This window comes from Uloborus diversus, chromosome 3, assembly GCF_026930045.1.
Source record: "Uloborus diversus isolate 005 chromosome 3, Udiv.v.3.1, whole genome shotgun sequence".
Classification (NCBI taxonomy): Eukaryota; Metazoa; Arthropoda; class Arachnida; order Araneae; family Uloboridae; genus Uloborus; species Uloborus diversus.
Window position 1 is genome coordinate 155,406,958 of NC_072733.1, and position 20,028 is coordinate 155,426,985.

The following is a 20,028-nucleotide window of genomic DNA, read 5'->3' on the forward strand; positions in this document are numbered from 1 at the left end:
CCCTACAGTCTGGCATGACTCTTCTCTGTTTATTATTGTCCCCCTACTTGAAAACGATCATGAAACATCATCATTTTGATCATTTTGAGACGTTTGACTAAGTCGAAGTGACTTACACCAAGACTCTGAAGGACAGTCGCTACTCTATCAATGTCCGGAAATCTTGCTGAAATCACTATACTGACTTGGAAAGAGTCTATTTTTAAAGCTTTATCTACATTTTAACTATCAGAACAGTAAATGTCTTGTAATTGACTTGCTGACACTATTTTCTAGACAAACCATGTATTACGAAAATTAATTTTGAGTTTACCTATAAAATACATAATTTATGTTTAGAAATTTTTATGCTGGAAGAAAATCCATTTGGAGATACTGTGTTTCAACTTTTAATGGAAGCTGTTAAGTTAAATAATTTGAATAAAGCTTGCATTCTCTCTATTGGAAAGCTGCTGTATTCTTCATGCATTGATAGGTAAGAAGACGTTATCTAATAAATAAAATAAACTTTTCTCTTGAGTTTTATGAGATGTTTAACCCTACTGTTGGCAAAACCTGAGTATATTCTGGCTGGTCTATGGAGTTGAGGGCATAGTCCTACCATTAGGAGGTTTAAAGGCAAGACTTCCAAATTGTTGTGGACATATGATCAGCACCATGCTTAATTAACGATTGTGAAAATTAGCACTTTTCCGGATAACCAAAACAATTTTTCTTCACCTGACGTCTATAGTTATTTTCAATGTTTTAATTTTATAGATAACGTCAAGTGTAAAACTATCCTTTGAAGTAGGTATAACCAGTAGGTAGCCCTGTTTGAGTACTACAACAAACCATGAAATTTAAAAATGAGATTCGGGATTTTTCACATTTATTATTTTCCCACGGTGCTGACGATAAGTGCATTAGGGTTGTGACTAAAATTTTTTTTAGCCTGTAGTAGAATTTAATGCACTTTTTGATACAAAAAATCAGAAATGAAATTAATGCAAAATTGTAATGTTTTGAATTATCAGCTACAAATCTTAAAAAGTTGGAAAAGGAAAGTTAAAGAAAATAAAAATAATGTTTCAAAATCTGGCTGCAATCTGTGATTTCAAAAACTTTTAGTTTCAATCAGAAACAAATGCTTTTTTTAAAAATCTTCTCTCTGTGCATTTCATTGTGCTGCAATATTTTAATTCATGCTTATTCTAATAAAATTACAGAACTCATGTATTACTTTCAGTGATCATACAAATTTATTGTTTCTTGTTGGCCTTTGTTTTGAAAGCAATTGTTTATAAACAGCTTTTAACTTCACAGCTGAGCTAAATAATGTTGATAGTGCTGGGATTAAAATATCTTTTTATGAGTAGACAGGTCTTTGCTGCACTTTCTTTATTATTTTGTTGTGTCCTGATAATGTCCTTTTTTTCACTGAAGTTTTTTTTTTTGATAGTTTATTGAAGCCTTCTGAATGACAAAACTCTTGAAATTTATGATTAATGTATAAAATCCATAGTTTAATGCTGAGTATGAAGTGTGTACATAAATATGAAAAATGCAGAGAAACAAGTATAGGTTATAAGTAAAATCTTAAAAAATATTTCTTTCTTCACAAAATAGGTACTGTAGCTCTTCTAATGGCTGTGAAAGTGAAGAACGTTGCAAAAGTTGCATATTTTGTTTGAAAAAGGATGTTATCCCTTTGATTTGCATAGCTGTTATCCATTTTTATTTTTGTCCCATACATTAATGATTTTTATGAAATGGCAATCCAACAGTTTTCACTTTGTTATTTAAAATATTCAGTTCATACATAAGCATCAGACCAGTTGTCTACAGAACGTACTGCTGGTTATCCCATAAATATTTGGTCGCCACTTTAGTTACCACTTTGATAGGTTGCGTGAGTACACTATTTTTGGTCGGGGAACACTTCTTAAAAGACAACGAAACATTCTTGATGAAAAAACACTAAAAAACTTATTTAGTAATAACAGGTAAATGCTGAAAACATTGAGAACACTTAAAATGTAGCCGCGAACATCACGAATCAACACGTCACTCCGTATGAGCGGCGGAGGCGCAACGAAAAAAAAATGTGCGAGGAGGAACTGGCTGACAATTCAATGGCGGCTGTTTATCTGCCACATTGCTTAGTGGAAGTGGAAGTTAAAGTTCATATTTCTGCAGAAAGTTAAAGTTTATCATTTTGAGTCCACCAGAGTACTCCCCCCAATTGCCAAGGGCACTGAGGTCTACGAATATCTTGGATTGAATCTCACTCATTGTCCAGAGCGAGTTATTGTAATAGGAGCTTCAGGTTGTTGGAAGGGTTGAACAGACTGATGAACTGGATCTGGTGGTGGATGGTCTGGTTCATGGTTGAGAAGAAAGGCAAGCTTGAGTCTGTCGATATTGATTACGGAAGGTTTACTGTTGATGTTTAGGATGAAGGTCTTGTCTGTACGTTGCATTACCAAGTAGGGTCCATTATATTGAGGTTGAAGTGATTTTTTAACACCGTCGAAACGCGCAAAGACATGGGTGACTTTACTTATAGAAGAATTTATGAAAATTGATCTTTTCTCGTGGGAAGCAGTAGGAGTAGGTTTTAACGACTGCATGTATTGACGAAACTGTTGTAAAAAGTCAAGGGATTTAATATTAATTGTTGGTTCCTCTAAGTACTCTGCTGGTAATCGGAGAGGCACACCATAAACCAGCTCTACACAGGTGCACTGAAGATCTTCCTTTACTGTTGCTCGCATTCGTAATAGAACCAGGGGCAGAGCGCAAGTTCATTTGGTTTTATAGCAGCGGAGTCCTAGTTTCAGGGTTTTGCGGAAGCGCTCAATTGACCCATTCTCAGAAGGGTGCTACAGTGATGTGCACGTCTGTTGATCTCCCAGGATCTTGTTAAGTACGGAGAACAAGTTGCTCTGGAACTGCCAGCCTTGATCAGTTGTCACCATGGAGAGAAAAATTGATTTTCTGTGCAAGCTTTGAGTACAGTCCTGAATGTGAGGAACAGGATATTGATCTGGTACTGTTATAGAATTAAGACGACGGTAGTCACCACAGGGAGGATACTCGCCATTTGTTTTTTTTACAACATGCAAGGGGCTTGTCCAAGGGCTTTTAGATGGACCGATTATGCCCTGGGAAAACAAATACTCAAATTCTTGTTTAACAGCTTTGAGAATATTAGGAGCTAGTCTTCTTGGCTTTGAATATACTGGCGGACCTTTGGTTTCGATAAAATGATACACTTAATGGTAATCAGAGGTATTTACAGGTTGTGATGGGTTTATGAGTTCAGGGTAATCATTAAGAATTTTGTCAAAATAACCATTCCCAATAAGTATTGAAAGACTTGATTCTGGGGAAGTAAGCATAAAAATTCTACCATTTGACGTAATTTTTGTATTAGGGTCTATAACTCTATGATGTTTGGCATTGACAAGCAAGTTAAAATATTTGAGAAAATCTACTCCCATCATAGGTTGTTTAACTTCAGCAACAACATAGGACCATGTAAATTTGCATGGTAAATTCAGATCGAGTACCATACGTTTAATTCCGCAAGTCGTGATTTTCGTGCCGTTGGCAGCATATAATGTTAAATCCTGTTGTGGTTCAGAGTTTGGAGTATACAACTTGGGAAGAACTGAAATACCTGCACCAGTATCAATTTTTATAGTTTTGATTTAGAATCGGCCATCAAAATTTGATTTATTTGGCGATAGACATTTTGGCCAGCAGGCCACCACCCTAGGAGTTTGCCTGATCGCAAAATGAGAAAGGAAGATTACACTTTCTAGCCTTATCACCAAAATTCACTTGAGAAAAGCAAATACCATTTTCAGGCACCTTGTAGGACCGATTTCATGAGCTACTACAACAGCGGTAATTTTCACGATTCCTAGGGTATCTGTTATGCTCACTATCTCTTTGCGTCATCCTCTCATTAACTACGGAAGTCAGCTGTTGAACTTGTTGAGTTAGCTGATCAACTTGCACTTGAAGTGCAATATTCTGTGGAGTTAAGGACACATGCGTCGCACTAATTGATGCTTGTGGTGTTAAATCATGAATTTTATCAGCAATGGATGCAAGTTGAGTCAAATCCTGTTTTAAAGCAGCCGATATTGATTGCGTACCGCTAGCCAATCTTCCTAACCAAAGGGATTTTAGTAACGGTTTTCCTACTGAATCGCCACCAAGAGTACGCATACCTAGAAGCAATTGTGACGGACGCTGATCCCCCAGTTCTAATCCTTGCAATAGTGTTCTTATTTTTGAAAACTCACTTTCTGAATGCAAGTCAATTAACCGTTTTTTAAGACGTCATATCTATTGGTAGCTGGTGGTCTTGCAAGTATGTCACTAACAGAACTTAGAATATCTGAGTCTATAGCTGCCACAACATAATTGAATTTTGTTTTGTTCGCGGTAACATGAGCTAAAGCAAATTGAGCTTCTAAACGAAGAAATCATAGATTTGAGTTATTTTTCTAAAAAGGTGGAGGTTTTATAGACACATGAGAAATTTGACTTTTCGCATTCAAATTATCGTTTACTGTAGTAGTTGTCATTTTAAACATGAATTAGCAATAGCACACAACATTTTAAGTTCAAATACATCAAACGATAAAATTTTATACACTAAGCACTAAAATTTACCATTAATCACACAATAATATTAAAATATAAAACAGTATCTAAAGAAATTGCATTACACCTAAATACAATAGACAATTTCTAAAACCAGCAAACCAAGCAAAACTTGAACATTAGTCCTTCTGAAGGCAGTATACGATATCGCAGAAATTAAAGACCATTTCATTTAAAACACGAAAATGTTGTGGAAAACCTACACAGCTCAGACATCGTTGACATAGCACGTTTCACGAACTGCGGGTCACCACTTTGGTCGCCACTTTAGGTACCACTTTGATAGGTTGCATGAGTATACTATTTTTGGTTGGGGAACACTTCTTAAAAAACGACGAAACATTCTTGATGAGAAAAAAATTTGACAATGAAAATATTGAATAAAAAAAAATTTATTTAGTAAGAACAGGTAAATGCTAAAAACATTGAGAACACTTAAAATGTAGCTGCGAATATCACGAATCAACATGCCGAAAGCATGACCAACGAACAAAACCTGTGAGGAGGAACTAACTGACAATTCAATGGCTGCTGTTTATCTGCGGCATTGGTTAATGGAAAAAGTTCGTATTCTTGGTAGAAGTTAAAGTTCATATTTCTGCAGAAGTAATATAATATTGAATCCACCACAAATATTTATTTTATTTAATCCTGTTAAAATTAGTATTTTTGTTTTAAGATATTTGACAGCATATATGCTGCTTGTTTTAGGTTTATTATTAGCAAAATTGATAAGATATCCGAAGAACAGTTTGCTGTGTGTCTACACTTGCTTCATAAAGCTTTATGGCCAGATGAAAAAAGTCAAGATGAAAACAAGACAAAACCAGACAGTGCATCCCAAATTAAAAAAATAATAGAATGTTTAGAAAGTAAGTTCTTCTTTAATTAGATGGACTTAAGATAGTATTTGTATTTTGATAAAATTCCTTATGCGTTTTATTATTGTTTGAAATTAATTAGAACTCTATGTGATGATTGGTTATTTAAATTTTTTTTAGCTTTTTTAGCCAAAAACTATATGTCTTTGAATATGAGCTATACTCTAAGGAAGTTTGTTTTGAGTAAAATACATTTGTTCCTGTCATCAGTTCAACATCAAGAATCAAATAGGTCTGTATTTGAGTCACTTATGTTCTATAGTATTGCTGCTAGGGTACATAGCTACTGTAAATATTCTATTTGTTACAACAATTTTAAGGACGTTTAAAGAGTTATGGCTTGTAAAAATTGCATTTTGTATTTTCAAGTGCTTTAGTAATTTTACTATGGATCAAAAAAATTCCAAACATTACCAGCATGGTTAGTACACTTTTAAAAAACTATGAAATTGCTTGAAATAAAATGAGAGCTCTCTTCTCCATAAATAGTCATGCAGCAAGTTCAAAATCAGACTGGTCTGAGCCATTGCGCTGAGAGCATGTATTTGGCTCTGTGTGGTTTAGCCTTTGCGCTGTGTTTTTGCATATTTTGAAGTAAATACGTGTGTGACCGTTGAGTTTACAGTGCTTAATTAATATTTGCTTAATTGCTGATGATTGATTTAGCAGTTGTAAGTACATTTCCTGTACATAGCTGTAAATGAATCTCCTGTGTTTTCTCAAGAACTGTGTCATCATTTAAAGAAAGTTTGAAGCTGCACAGAACTCGTAACAATTAGTTTATTTTTTCAAGTGCTTGAAATCCTTGATAAACGTTAAAATGTATCTTTAGTCCTTGAATTTTGTGATTTATTTTTTTAAAAAAAGATTTAAAGTCTTATTTGTAAAATTTTTGCCGCTGTTTTTGTGGAATTTCTCCAATTTTAACTATTTTATTTCAGAAAAATCCCAGTATTTTGGGAAGCTTAAAAAAAGTTATCAAATTTAGTGCATTTAAGGAATTGCCTAATTTAAGACTTCCACTTAAGGGAAGTCAGTACCCCCTATACCATCAATGTTAATTTGAGCAGGTTCATGTACCTTTTTCTAAAAATGTATTAAAGATACAACTGTGATTTTTTTTCTGTGCCTCAAGTAGACTCTTTTCTCTATGCTGAAGTAAAATTTTGCAGAAAGAAAGCTTAGTTTTTTTTTTTTTTTTTTTTTAAAATCTGATATGTAAGTCACTGTATTTTTTTCAAACAAAAAAGCCATTTTGCAACACGAAATCGTCTCTATAAACAAATATTTTTGGAATATGAGAAATTTTACTTCAGTATATCAGGGTGGCGACAGATCAGGGAAATCAGGGAGATCAGGGAAAAGTCAGGGAACTTTATCACTCAGGGAAAAATCAGGGAAATATCAGGGAATATTGAAAAAATAACAAAAATTCAGTGAAAATTGATCAAATGAAGAAAAAATTCTTTTTTTTCTTTGCAAAATGAAGTACTTTAGTTCCTTACAAATTTTTCACCAATTATTTGTTGTATTAAAATTGAATTTTGACTGAAAATCAAAATTGTTTTTTTGCCATGGTATTATTCGCTGTCACTTCAAATTACACGCAGGTTTTTTTTTTTTTTTTTCCAGACTTGAAAACTCTTTTATTTTAAAACCATATACATATATATTTTGAAACTATTATTAATTGTTTTTTTTTTTCATTTCAATGTTGTTTGTTACTAAAGAAATCTATGATTTTTTTTCGACAATTAATGAAATCATTTGAAATTGAGTTGTGTAAATAAGTAAATATATTTTTATTGTTTTTTAATAGTTAAAATTCTGTATCCATTCATTAAAACCTAAGTTCTTGGTTAGGGAATAGCTCAATATGACTGGTTGTTGGAAGATTTCAATTTGTTTTACATAAATATGTCTATTCTGCCTTGTGCAGGTTAAGGGTAGTAACAGCAGTTTTTTTACATTTTTGTCATTCTATGGTACGCTTTCTTTACTGTACATACTCACTTATTTGGTTTACGCTGAGAAAGAGGCGCAAAAAAAGTCTTAATTCTAACATTTTCCTATTGTTAGTACTGAATCCACCACACATTTCTTCAAATATCTCGAAAACTAATCTCTGCAGATACTACTGTTTACCTGCAGAGTGCAGACGACAGTATTATTACAGTCCCACTACATTACTTCTATACTTTAACTATCACTTGTTGTTCTTGCAGCAACACTTATACTGCTTGAAATTTCAGTTCAAGATTATTTCCATTTAAATTTTTTAGTTTTATCATGATTAGATATGTCTTCAAGAGTGGTCTTAATAATTTCTTAGAATTCTTATGTTAACTGGTTCCTGGAAGTAAAGTATTTGTTTTAGATTTCCTACAATATTTCTCTGCCGATAATTTTTAATACACTATTTTTACCAAAAAAAAAAGGGAAGCATCTTATCAAAATATATTTTTAATTAACAGCATAAATCGTTCTAAACACTGCATTTTATTTAATATGCAATGCTTTTCAGGTAGGGCAAAGAAAGGAAACCATTATTATAAGTAACGTAAATCAGGGAAATTTGGTGAACTTAATCAGGAAAATCAGGGAAAAGTCAGGGAACTTTTTTTTCCAGTTCCTGTCGCCACCCTGTATATGCAATCAGATGTATGGAATTGGTGGTAAAAATTTCAAAACGTAACACAATTTAGTGTCTGAGAAAAAGGAACATTTAGTTCCAAAAATACCATTTCGGAAAATCATACCTAATTAAAATGGGTTTACATTTTTTTTTAAAGCTTATTTTAACTTCCTTCTAATATGAGCACAATCAAGAACTTAATCATTAAAAAGGTATTGAAATGGAGTTTCAAACTATATCAAAATCAAAAAATCGAATTTTTGAAAGTATTTAGGGTACTGACTCCCCTTAATTGAATTTTAATAATTAATAACTCATTTAATAAAAATCTTATTTGTGGAAGCTCCTGTTTTGCCGAAAACTGTATGAAGTGTTTGAGATTCCAATCCTTTTGCATATTGTAAATTCTTTAATTATTTTAGAAGTTGGAAGCTATTTCAATGTTTAATATTTTAAATTAAGTTTTTAAAAAAAGACCACAGCAATCAGCACCATTATTTTCCAAATCTACTGCTTGAAATAGTGGGACTTTCGAATAACGTGTGGCTAACAACGGTGTATTATTAGATATGCCGAACTTGTGCATACATTAAAGGCTCAAACATTGTGGCTTGTGTTTAGCCAACAAGCATTTGAAATTTTTTTTATCAATTTTTCATCGTTTCCTGATAGTGCCATCACAGCACAATGTTAAAATGAATTTTGAAATTAGCTTTGATTTTTTTTTCAAATTACCGATTATACTACATTAATCTTAATTTTTTAAACATTATCACTTAATTGTTATTTAAGGTCAATGGTAGTCAATTTGAATCTTACTTACTGCCCACTATTCAAGATTGATTTTGAAGCTTTTATAGTATGTTGTAAAAGGTTTTCTCTAAAACAGAAACTTTTATGTGAACTGAAACTGAGTCAGCACTAGTTATTTTGTTTTAAAAAAAGTTCATGCTTTCAAATACTCCTAACTAGTGCTTGAGTTTTCCTTGAAAAAAAAATCATATTTTGATGCAAACTATGATCAGGGTATCTACAGGTCTCAAAAGTTGGGAATTTGAAAATCGGTCACAGAAACGCTACAAATCACCAAAAAAGTCACAAAATAGTTCCGTTTATGTTTTGAGAAAAGAAAAAATAATTCCTCCCCTAATTTCTTTATTTCAATCTGAATCTTTCCCTTTTTTTCCTCATTCTCACTCTCAACAAAGTAAATTCAAAGACCTAAGTGCAATGAGGGCTAGCGGAAATATCTTTCTCCCTATGTTTTTTCCTTTTTTAACTATAGTAAACTCATGATTAATGGTGGAATAGGCATTCTCAGTAATGAGGAATCTTTTCGTAGCTTTTGCGAGCATTTTTACATACACTGTTGTTTTTAGCTATAGTTTTAATGCCAGAGAGTCTTATTGATATTTTAACCTTTGGCATACAATACTCTCTTTTTTACCCAGTTTTTGGATTATCCGTGAATATATATATATATATATATATATATATATATATATATATATATATATATATATATATATACATATATATATAAACACACAGGCACAGGGTGAGTCTAAACTCTTGGGCAAAACTTTAAGGGGTATTAAAGGGGAGGATAAGAATCAGGAATCATATCAGAACATATGATTGCAAACACAATGTTAGTGCACTACATGCACACAAAGCCAGAAACTGATGGATGCACAACAAATCACAAATTTATTACACTAAGATGATTTCACACAACATTTTAGTTTTTAAGATAGGTTTAAAGCAGTTGTTGAAATTAGGAGCTTGCGGCTGTATTACATGCATCATAGTTACAAAGCACTGATTGTCGCAATAATGAGCCACTCTGACAAACTGTCATTAATCATTGCAATGCGTATTTTAGAGCTACCACACGCTGTAACTTTTAACAACTGCTTTAAATCTTAAAAACTAAAATGTTGTGCAAAATCATTTTTGTGTAAAAAATTTGTGACCTGTTTTGCATCCATCATTTTCTGGCTTTGTGTGCATTTAGCATATTAGCATTGCGTTTTTCACGATGTGTTCCCATAATTCTTGCTTCCTATGGTCCCCTATAACACCCCTTAAAGTTTTGCCCAAGAGTTTAGACTCACCCTGTATATAGGCAGTTCTTTAGAAAGGCGTAATTTCTAGTCCTTGGCTCATAGCAACCGTAGAAAAGTGTTTTCCACTTCTTTCAACAATATTATTTATTTTTTCACCTCAAAAAAGTGCTAAATATTTATCTGGAGGCTCAATATTAGCACTAAAAGATCATTATCATCCACTCTCCCTAGACCGAATTTGTCTTTATTGGTTCACAGAGACAGAAAAAAAAACTAAAATGAATCTTCAAAAAAAATTTTGAAAAAAAAAAAAATAGAACCGACTTCAAAATTGCTCTAAAAAGTTAAAAATAATTTTATTCTTTAAACACCATCGATAATGCTTTTAAACGTAATTTTTGAAGTTGGCGCAAAAACAAAACGTAAAATCCAGTGTAACCATGCTTTGTTCATATTTTTTTCAGAAAAGCATCCAAAGTTACGAACGAAACATTTATATCGTTATTCAAATATGTTGTCATCAATACATAATTTAAGTGATAGTGAAGAAAAGAGGCCTGGTTAAATTTATAGTTGTAGTTGAGTTATGACTGTGAATGATTTTATCTATCGTTTTTGCGCCAACTTCAAAAATTATGTTTAAAAGCATTATCGATGGTGTTTAAAGAATAAAATTATTTTTAACTTTTTAGAGCAATTTTGAAGTCGGTTCTATTTTGTTTTTCAAAATTTTTTTATTTCATTCTTTTTAGTGTAAATGTAGATATTTCAGTAAAAGTAAGAAGTTACCTAGTAAGAAGTTCGGCTCTATATCGCTGTATTGCTTTAGAAAAGCCTTTATTCAAAATTATCATTACAATTACTATTATATGGCACCAAACTTTTATAACAATGAGTTTCATATTGTCGAGATAGCGAAGACAATGTGAAAGCCAAATGAAGCGAATACTCGTTAGTCTCAACTCGAGATCTTTATTCAGAACCACGAATGCACGTTACATCTCCTTATATACAACTTGGGAAAGTGCTGGAACTTTCCAGACTTGGAAAGATACAGAAATTAATAGAATATTCGAGAAAGTACGGGAAACAGTAGAAACAAAATTTTAGTAAAATTCACTTTGTCCTAGTCGGGATTTGAACCCGAGTCGCTCGTGTGGGAGGCGAGAATTCTACCATTGAGCCACCGTTATCCACGGATGAAAAGTGCGTACTTCGCTATAATATCATTTTAATCATTTAATAGGGAAATTGCATAAAATGTACTGTTTTTTGCCCATAACTTTTTTTCTAAAGAACAAATATGGTCAAACAAACTAATGGGACCTAAGTTGAGCCATCCCCTATCCATTAAAAAAAGAATCATCAAAATCGGTTCACTAGGTGAGACGCTATGAGTGGACAAACAAAAAAAAACATACATACGGTATGAACTGATAACCGCCTCCTTTTTGAAGTCGGTTAAAAATAGATTTTTACACTGCTTCAAGTATTTTAATTTGAAATCATTTTTTTTACTTGATTGCATTCATTAATATATTTCTTGTATGGTTAAAACTTGTCCCCAGCATTTTCCGTCATTGCTATCCAACAGATTTTACAGGCTTTCGTGATCACTAAGGTGCAACTGGCAGGTCAAACAATGTTCAGTTTTATTAGCAGCCATCATGACCTTGTTAATAAAATAAAAAATTTGTGTGTAGAAATTTCTCTGCTTCCTGATTAGGTGCATGTAATATCAAAGTAGAAATTTTTATGGCTGTCATTACTATCCGTACTCAAAATGAGTTATATTTAACATTATTGTGCAATTTTCTTCTTTTTATGCATATCTTAAGTGAACCTTTATTCAAAATGTGTAAAATTGCAATGTAGGTAACCATATTTTATGTCTTGTCAGGTAAAATAGGTTAAAATGTCATTACCATCAAGTTGAAAACTTATAAATAAGTGGGTTGTAAAGATAGACAAAGGATAAGATGATCCTAAGTGTATTATTTCTAATACTTTAGATGTTTGATTTTTTTTTAAAACTTTGGTTGTTATATTCCATTAGTTAAATCGAAACTCAATCATAAACTTAGTTGATAGATATTTTAAAAGTTTTCAGGACTTTGGCCAAATTTGTATTAGATTTGCTTTGATTTTAGATAGGAAATGTAATGAAGTATTAATTAATCAATTGATTCCCCCCCTCCCATGAATCCAAATCAACAGAAATTAAGAAAAAAATTGCATTCATAAAAATTTCTCAAATTTAACCTTTAATATCTGTAAAATAAATGAAAATATTTTGTGAACTTCTGATGTTTAACAAAAACACATATTTTGTCATTTTTGTCTAAATACTAACACATATCTAAAATGTCAAACTGCACCTCTTGTGAAAAGTTGAAGAATTGGAGTGCAAAATAACACTTTTCTAGAGAATTGCCCATATACATATAACATACTGAAAGGTTCCACTCCACCACTTAATGAGTTGATGATGTGCACATTTTATTTTTCTCTTTTCATTATGAACTGATGTTAGATTTGCTTTGTAAAACACAATATAACATAGTCAAATGGGAGAAAATGATTTTCTTCTGTCTTTCATGTTTGAATAGTGCACACTCATATTTTCTTCATTATACGAAAAAGAATCTGATTTTATCTTGATTGTTAAATGTAATGATGGAAAAATAAATTGTAACATTTTTGCATCATACTCTTGAAACTTAAACCTCACAATTCTACCAGACAATTTATTGTAAATCATACAAGTTGATGCACTTTTTTTTTTCAAAAACATATATATTAAGATACTTAGTTGAAAATTCTAAAAAGCAGTATAAGAATTGTACCCCTATTTACTCTAATAGATTTTTTGCAAATGAAATGCTAAATCTGATTTCACTTTTGCAGGTGTTTATTGTTCCATATTTTTGATGTTGTAATTGAAACCTTGTGCTCAAAAGAAGAATAGACATAGTGCCTGTTAATAAAATTTTGTTGTGTCATATATATGTTGTTATATATTTATAGACATTATGGTGAGTTTTTCGAGAATTCCATTGGATTACCCATGGGATATATTTTTGGAATATCATGCTCTTGTACATTCCATTTGCAAGAAATATAGAATTGACTGTAATTTTTTTAAATAAATTTCATATAATCTTTTTAAAAACAAGTTTACATTTGTTTGTAAATTTATTTTTATGTACTATGTATTATAAGTTCAGAATGAAATTAAGTTTCTATACTTTTGTGGTAATATCGAAAATACATGCTCTGTGAGAACTGATTTTACATGTTTTGTTATATTTCAAATAGCTTTATAATTTTTCTATTATATCCTTCATAATTTCATTGCTGAAATTATACAAGAAAAAGTATTTTTACCTATTAGTCTGTTTTCCTTGACGATGTAAAAAATGCCTTGTTAGAAATAATTTATTTTTAATGTAAAAATGAAACTAACAATAAAAAGGCATAAAATTTGTAAGAAAAAATCTTGACACATTTGTAGAAAGACATCCAACAAAAGCCAAAACCTTTTGTTTGATGTTTTTCCATTCATTTGCTCATTTCTTATCATTGAAAAAATACGTATGTATCTATGAAAACACAATATACATGGTGTTTCTGAACTCTTGGGCAAAACTTTAAGGGGTGATATTACATATTAAGACAAACAATATAAAGCCAACGTTTAGGGTTCCTAACGTCTTCCGAAGGAGATAGGTGCCATTGAAGGTTAGAGTCCAAAATTTCAAATAATCATAAAAAACGGGAAAATTGGTGACTTCGTTTGCGGTTTTCCCTAAAATTATTCTTTTTATCAGTATTCTCTTGAAAATAAATTTTCAAGATGTAGTTTGAAAAATGCTGATAGAGGGCGCTTTAGACTTTGGAGTAACAAACAACTATTTTTTTTATCGATATTTTTGAATCTCATTGAATGTTTTCTAATGCTTGGACTTAAATTTTGAGCTTAAAATCTGAATTGTTGGGAGTTAAGTAGCAAAATCTGAACTGCCTTCAAATTCTTGAAATAGGCTTTGTCACAAAAAATTGTAAGCATCAAGAAGAAATTGAGCTGCAACCAACAAGCTCAGTAAAGTATGATTTTAATTTCATTGCCAGTAAGGAAGAGATAAGCAGGTTATGCGCATGCAAGATGCGCAGATAGGTACTATTGAAAGAAGGGAAGCTTGTGTCAAAGGGCGCTTCAAATGAAACTGTCAAGTTGTAAGGACGCTATTGTGACTAAGACGACCTTTAAGAGGTATACGAATAAGTGTTGGACTTTTTAAAGGGACGTACAGTAGGTCTCGGAGAAGCAGGTTGGTTGTATGGGCGTATCTACCGCCACCTCAGTTGGAGCGATATGGTAGTAGGCGAAAATAAATGAATTACTCCATTGCAGTCAGTTAAGGCATTCTAGAAACAGAAATGAGCATGAAGATCACACATCATAAGAGCGACCACTAACGTATCAACGAGGTCGCTGACATTAGTTGCTTGCTGTTTAACACCATCCAAAAAACTGATGGTATCAAGAAAAACAATCTGGAGTAGACTGGAAGACCCTTGTATCTTGACCTGGCGTCCATTGCGATGGATTGGATTTTTGCTGCACTTGATTAGCTGGGTTATGACAGACAGGAGGCATGTCATCTTCAACGATGAATCCCAATTTAGTCCCAGTGGTCATAGGTAACCTATTTCACTCCATAATATGCCGTGTTTTGTCTTGAACAGCTGCTAGAGAGGGATATACTACCTACAAATTTGTAACTTTTATTGTGTTGTAACTTCTTAATAAAACAAACTTTTATTCCGAATTTCTAATCATTTCCTTATCTTCCTTAGGCCACGTGCATTTTAAGTTTTGTGAAGATAACTCGTTCCCTTCTGGGTAAATGCATTTTTTTTTTTTTTGTGACAGTGTACAGTGGGTGGCCAAATTATTAGGGACACAGCTCAAATTTTCGTATTTTCAAATTCACGCTCATTTTTTTTAAAGAAATAAACCTCAAAGTACATTATTGTAAAACTCTGCATAGCAGCTGGTATCATTACTATTGTTTTTTAGAAGTGGCAACAATACCTGACGTTGTCAGTTTACAAACATGTGAAGTTATTCCAGTTTTAGTCTTTAGTGAGAAAAAACTGCTGTGTGTGTGTGTAGTTGTGAGGTAATCTAAAGTATTCTAAAATCATTTCTTCAAAAGTTTTGGGGTCTGCTATAGTTAATATGTAAGTAACACTTATTAATAAAGAAATGTTGCTACATTTTGCGATTAAGTTTCAATATTTGATTTATATTATTGTTTGATATTGTAAAAACTTTAAAGAATGGGCAAGGCTTCAGACACGTCCTCTAGAAAATGTAGAGAAATAAAAGCATTACTACTTCCCACCTTACATTTCTAGAAAGCTATTGCAAATTTAACAGGTGTTTCTGAGTCAGTAGTTGCATGCATCAAAAGCTTAAAATTGACCAAAACAAGTCACTAAAAGCAGATCGCATAGCCAAATGTGACAGAAAACACATCACTGCTCCTTGTACCAGACATAGAATTAAGGATATGTTCTTTTTCGGCTATTTAACACTCTCTACAAAACATTCTTGATAAAATAGCTCCCCCAGGTGGAGTCGCACGCCGGCTAAGGGGCACTGGTAAAAGAATCTTTTCTCGACCTAAATGCTAAAAGTGTAGTTGTCGGAGAAGCGTGCCTATAAAACATTAAACTAATCAAAATAATTACATTATTTGTTAACAGTACTACTTACAAATAGTACTTACATGATTCCAGTAATCAACAGTCTTTTTTTTTTTGGTTGATTTGCCCACCGTATAAGATTTTTCTCAGTCTCTGTGCAACGTTTTTTTTTTACTCTTCGACCAGTCGCTTCGGACAATCCTGGTGAAAGCTTGAATGCGGTGTTCATTCATAAGTAAGACGGACTACACTCTTTTTGCAATTTTTGAGGGAAATACCACTATCTGTGGCTGGTACCAGCATTGATGATGTACTTTCCTGTCACATTTTCCTAAGTGATCCACTTCTAGTGGCGTGTTATGGGCAATTTTAATTTTGATATATCCAACTATTGAGCTAAAAACACCTGTTATACTTGCAATAACTCTCTGGGTATGTATGGAGGGAAGTAGCAATGCTTGTTTTTCCCTACACTTTCTAGGAGACACGTTTGAAGCCTTGCCCATTCTTAAAACAGCAGTTTTGACAATATCAAGCAACAAAATAAATCAAATATTGAAATTTAATTGCAAACTGTAGTAACATTGCTTTATTAATTAGTGTTTATTAACTATAACAGACACTAAAACTTTTGAAGAAATAATTCTAGCATACTTAATATAATCTCACGAGAAGAACAGTTTTTTCTCACTCTAGAGACTAAAACTAGAATAACCTCAAATATTTGTAAAATCATGCAGCCAAGTAGTGTTGCCACTTCTAAAAAAACAATGATACCAGCAGCAATTCAGAATGAAGAAAAATTGTGGTTTGTTGTTTATTTCTTGAAAAAGTGAGCCTAAACTTGAAAATAAGAGAATTTGAGAAGTGTCCCTAATAATTTGGCCACCTACTGTATTTCAACTTCTGAACACAGTACAGTTTGAGCAACACTTAATCACTACCAATGATTCTGATTTTGAGCTGAAAATTTTAAGTCCAAGCATTAGAAAACATTTAATGAGATTCAAAAACAGTGGTAAAAAATAGTTGTTCGTTACTCAAAAGTCTAAAGCGTCCTCTATTGGCATTTTCCAAACTACATCTTCAAAATTTATTTTCAAGAAAATTCTGATTAAAAAAAAAAAAAAAAAAAATTAGCGAAAATCACAAATGAATCTACCAATTTTTCTATTTTTTATGATCATTTGGAATTTTTGACCCTAAACTTTCAATGGCGTCTATTTCCTCCGGAAAACGCTAGAAACCCTTATTTTTGACATATTGTTTGTCCTAGTTTGTACTATCAGCCCTTGAAGTTTTGCCCAAGTTCAGTAACACCTTGTATGTTTCTGCAATATTTGCAAATTTTGTGCTTTTTTTTTTAGCTTAAAGGTATTAATTTATTCCTTGTTTTTAATGTATGTAAATAGCACATCTTCGTATTCTTAAATTTGTGATAAATGGACTTTTTATAACTTTCTATAGTAATGAAATTACTTTTTAAGTGTTTCTTTCAATATTTGTTACTTACTCAAATTAAGCTGATTGTTTCAAACTGTAAAAGTTATACATTGCTACATGGTTTTGTTGAAATGACATTATACATATTAAAATTTCATGAACTCGCAATCAATCAATTATAATTCAAACTCTGTAATTCTAAACTCTTTATTAAAACACATGATTTCAATAGAAACTAATTACAAGCATTTCAGTAGCTTAAGAAGTTCTGAATGTTGACCCCTTGATCTTGTGATGATGTAGCATTTATCCCAGAAGTTCTTGTACTCTAAGAATGGTTGAAATGCTGTTTCTCCCTTTAACCTGAAAATTTCTGGTAAATTCTGATAAATTCCCTATTTTAGGAACAATTGCTGAATTTTATAGAACCCCAATTTTTTAACTACAAAATGCTTCTAACTGAAATAACGTATCACCCAAGCTCAAAAGTACAAAAATAGTTTTTTAATGTCTAACCAAATCGTTAAAATTTATTATTAAATGATTTTAATACTTGACTCAGCAGGTTGGAACATTTACTTCATGTTCTTTTTGGTTTCACATCATACATTTTTCTCGTTAAAATCTTTTATTTAAGGACATATTTTTTAAAATCATTTTACATTCATACTTTTAAGCAGTCATTGGTAATTTGAGCATAAAAATGAATTTCTTTGGAAAATGTTTTAAGTTAAGTCAGGTTTCAAACTTATTTTTCATAGCTCGCGAAAAAATAAATAAATAAATAAAAAAATAAACTAAATAAATAAATATAAAATAAAGGTTTCAAAGATATACATTAAAGTTTTTTTTTTTTTTTGATATAAATATATACACCCATGTTCGTGAAAATTGCAACAACATATGAATGAATCATTGGAAAGAAATAAAATTTATTGCACATATTACTCATAGTGCTACAAATAACCCATAAAAATTACAGATCAATGAAATAAAAATAACAGGTGTAAATTTATATCTAATGTAACTGTACCGCGCAGCTAAGCGAGTCTGACCCATTTTGGCATCGAATCATAAAGATATACCGATTGCCGAACAAGACACATGGCCGAGTCTCCGACCAACGCAGTTTGAGACATGCTCGATAGGCGTCATATCTGATGAACAGGCAGGCCAAGGAAGTAGCGTAACCTGTCATGCCCCAAAGAGTACTTTTACGTTGTGTGACATGTGAACGTGCATTGTCCTGCTGAAACACTCCACCAGGAATACTCTGAAGAAACGGTAGTACCTCTGGCTTCAGTGTTCTTGAAGAAGCGCTCACTGTAGAGGTTACCCATAATTCAGACTAGATTGGACTGCCCTCGATATTCAATAGCGCTCCAGAACATGGCGACTGGCATAATGCTGGTATGATGTTGGATGACACACTCTGCGAGGTGACATTCCCATGTATAATGTCTGATAAGTAGCCGTCCACTTGTTATAGTGCAGATTAAAACTGGACTCATCCGAAAAGTCAACCTATTGCTAGTCTGCACGACATTGGGCATGTTGGTGGACCCCATTGAAGCCAGAAGTAAGGATGGTTAAGGGGTAAGGCAATTTTGTACAGGAGAATCCTTGCATGCAGGCCCTGGCACAGCAGACGTTGACAAAATGTGAATGCAGAAAGTGACACCTGTAGCCATACTCCAATGTTGTGCTTGCATATGACGAGAGCGTCATACGATCCATCACAGCTAAGGGGGTGAGGTGTCGATAATCCTTGGGCGTTGTTCGGTTGCATGGGCTGGGGTGAGTCCTTCGACTAATTTCAACATTCTTTGTCCACCTTTTACAAATACACATCTGAGTTGAGGTAATACACCCCGTGCGGGCACTGATGTCTCTATACGGAAGTTCACCCCTCACGCATGCCGATCATGCGGTTCCATTTGAACTCCGTTACTCATTCGTATGACACTCAGCGCTTTGAACGAGTCAAATTGAGTACTATAGAAACATCTACCATTGGCAGATAATCGTACAATGATTTCGAAAAACCATTACAGCCCTTAATAAAAAGTCTGCGCCCCAGTTCAGAGGGAGTTTTCTTGTTCCATGCTTGAGCGACATCTCTCTAATTCTAATTAATCATTTGCATATCTTATCCGGCCATCCACTTCCTGTGATTTTTGGTTCATTTGCATATTTCCTTCTTGGTGTTGCAATTTTCAAACATGAGTGTATATTGATTATGATTAGTTTTTAAAAATGTATGCTATATTACATTTCTTTCTTTTTTTTTTTTTTGGTTTGAAATTTGCAAGTTTTGAAATTCAGTAGAGACTTACATGCTTATTAATTAAAATTTTACAACATTCCAAGTGTAAAATATCTTGGTTTCACAATTAGAACATTTTCTACATTTGAAATGAAAATCTCGTATTTGAATATAAGGATAATGTGTTTTCTTTTTTTAAAAAGTTAGCCGCCGATTTAGGAAATACAAGAGATTAACAGTTTTCTTTGATACGTTATTGTAAAATATATGACTCCGTAATATTTAATGCTTTGAGAGATTTTTTTTCAACCCTGCATAAATAAGTGGTCAACATCTATTTGCCTTTGTCTGATATGA

At 32.5% G+C, this 20,028-nt stretch overlaps 1 protein-coding gene across 1 annotated transcript in view; it reads left to right on the forward strand.

Moving 5' to 3' along the window:
- Positions 1 to 13,341, forward strand: part of LOC129219006 (sorting nexin-19-like) — a 67,235-nt gene extending 53,894 nt beyond the window's left edge. Inside the window, exons 8-11 of the mRNA XM_054853326.1 lie at positions 340 to 475; positions 5,374 to 5,534; positions 5,664 to 5,775; positions 13,155 to 13,341. Coding sequence (XP_054709301.1) covers positions 340 to 475; positions 5,374 to 5,534; positions 5,664 to 5,775; positions 13,155 to 13,215 — 470 coding nt within the window. The 3' untranslated portion in view covers positions 13,216 to 13,341. The remainder of the gene's footprint in view (positions 1 to 339; positions 476 to 5,373; positions 5,535 to 5,663; positions 5,776 to 13,154) is intronic.
- The last annotated feature ends 6,687 nt before the right edge of the window (positions 13,342 to 20,028 follow it).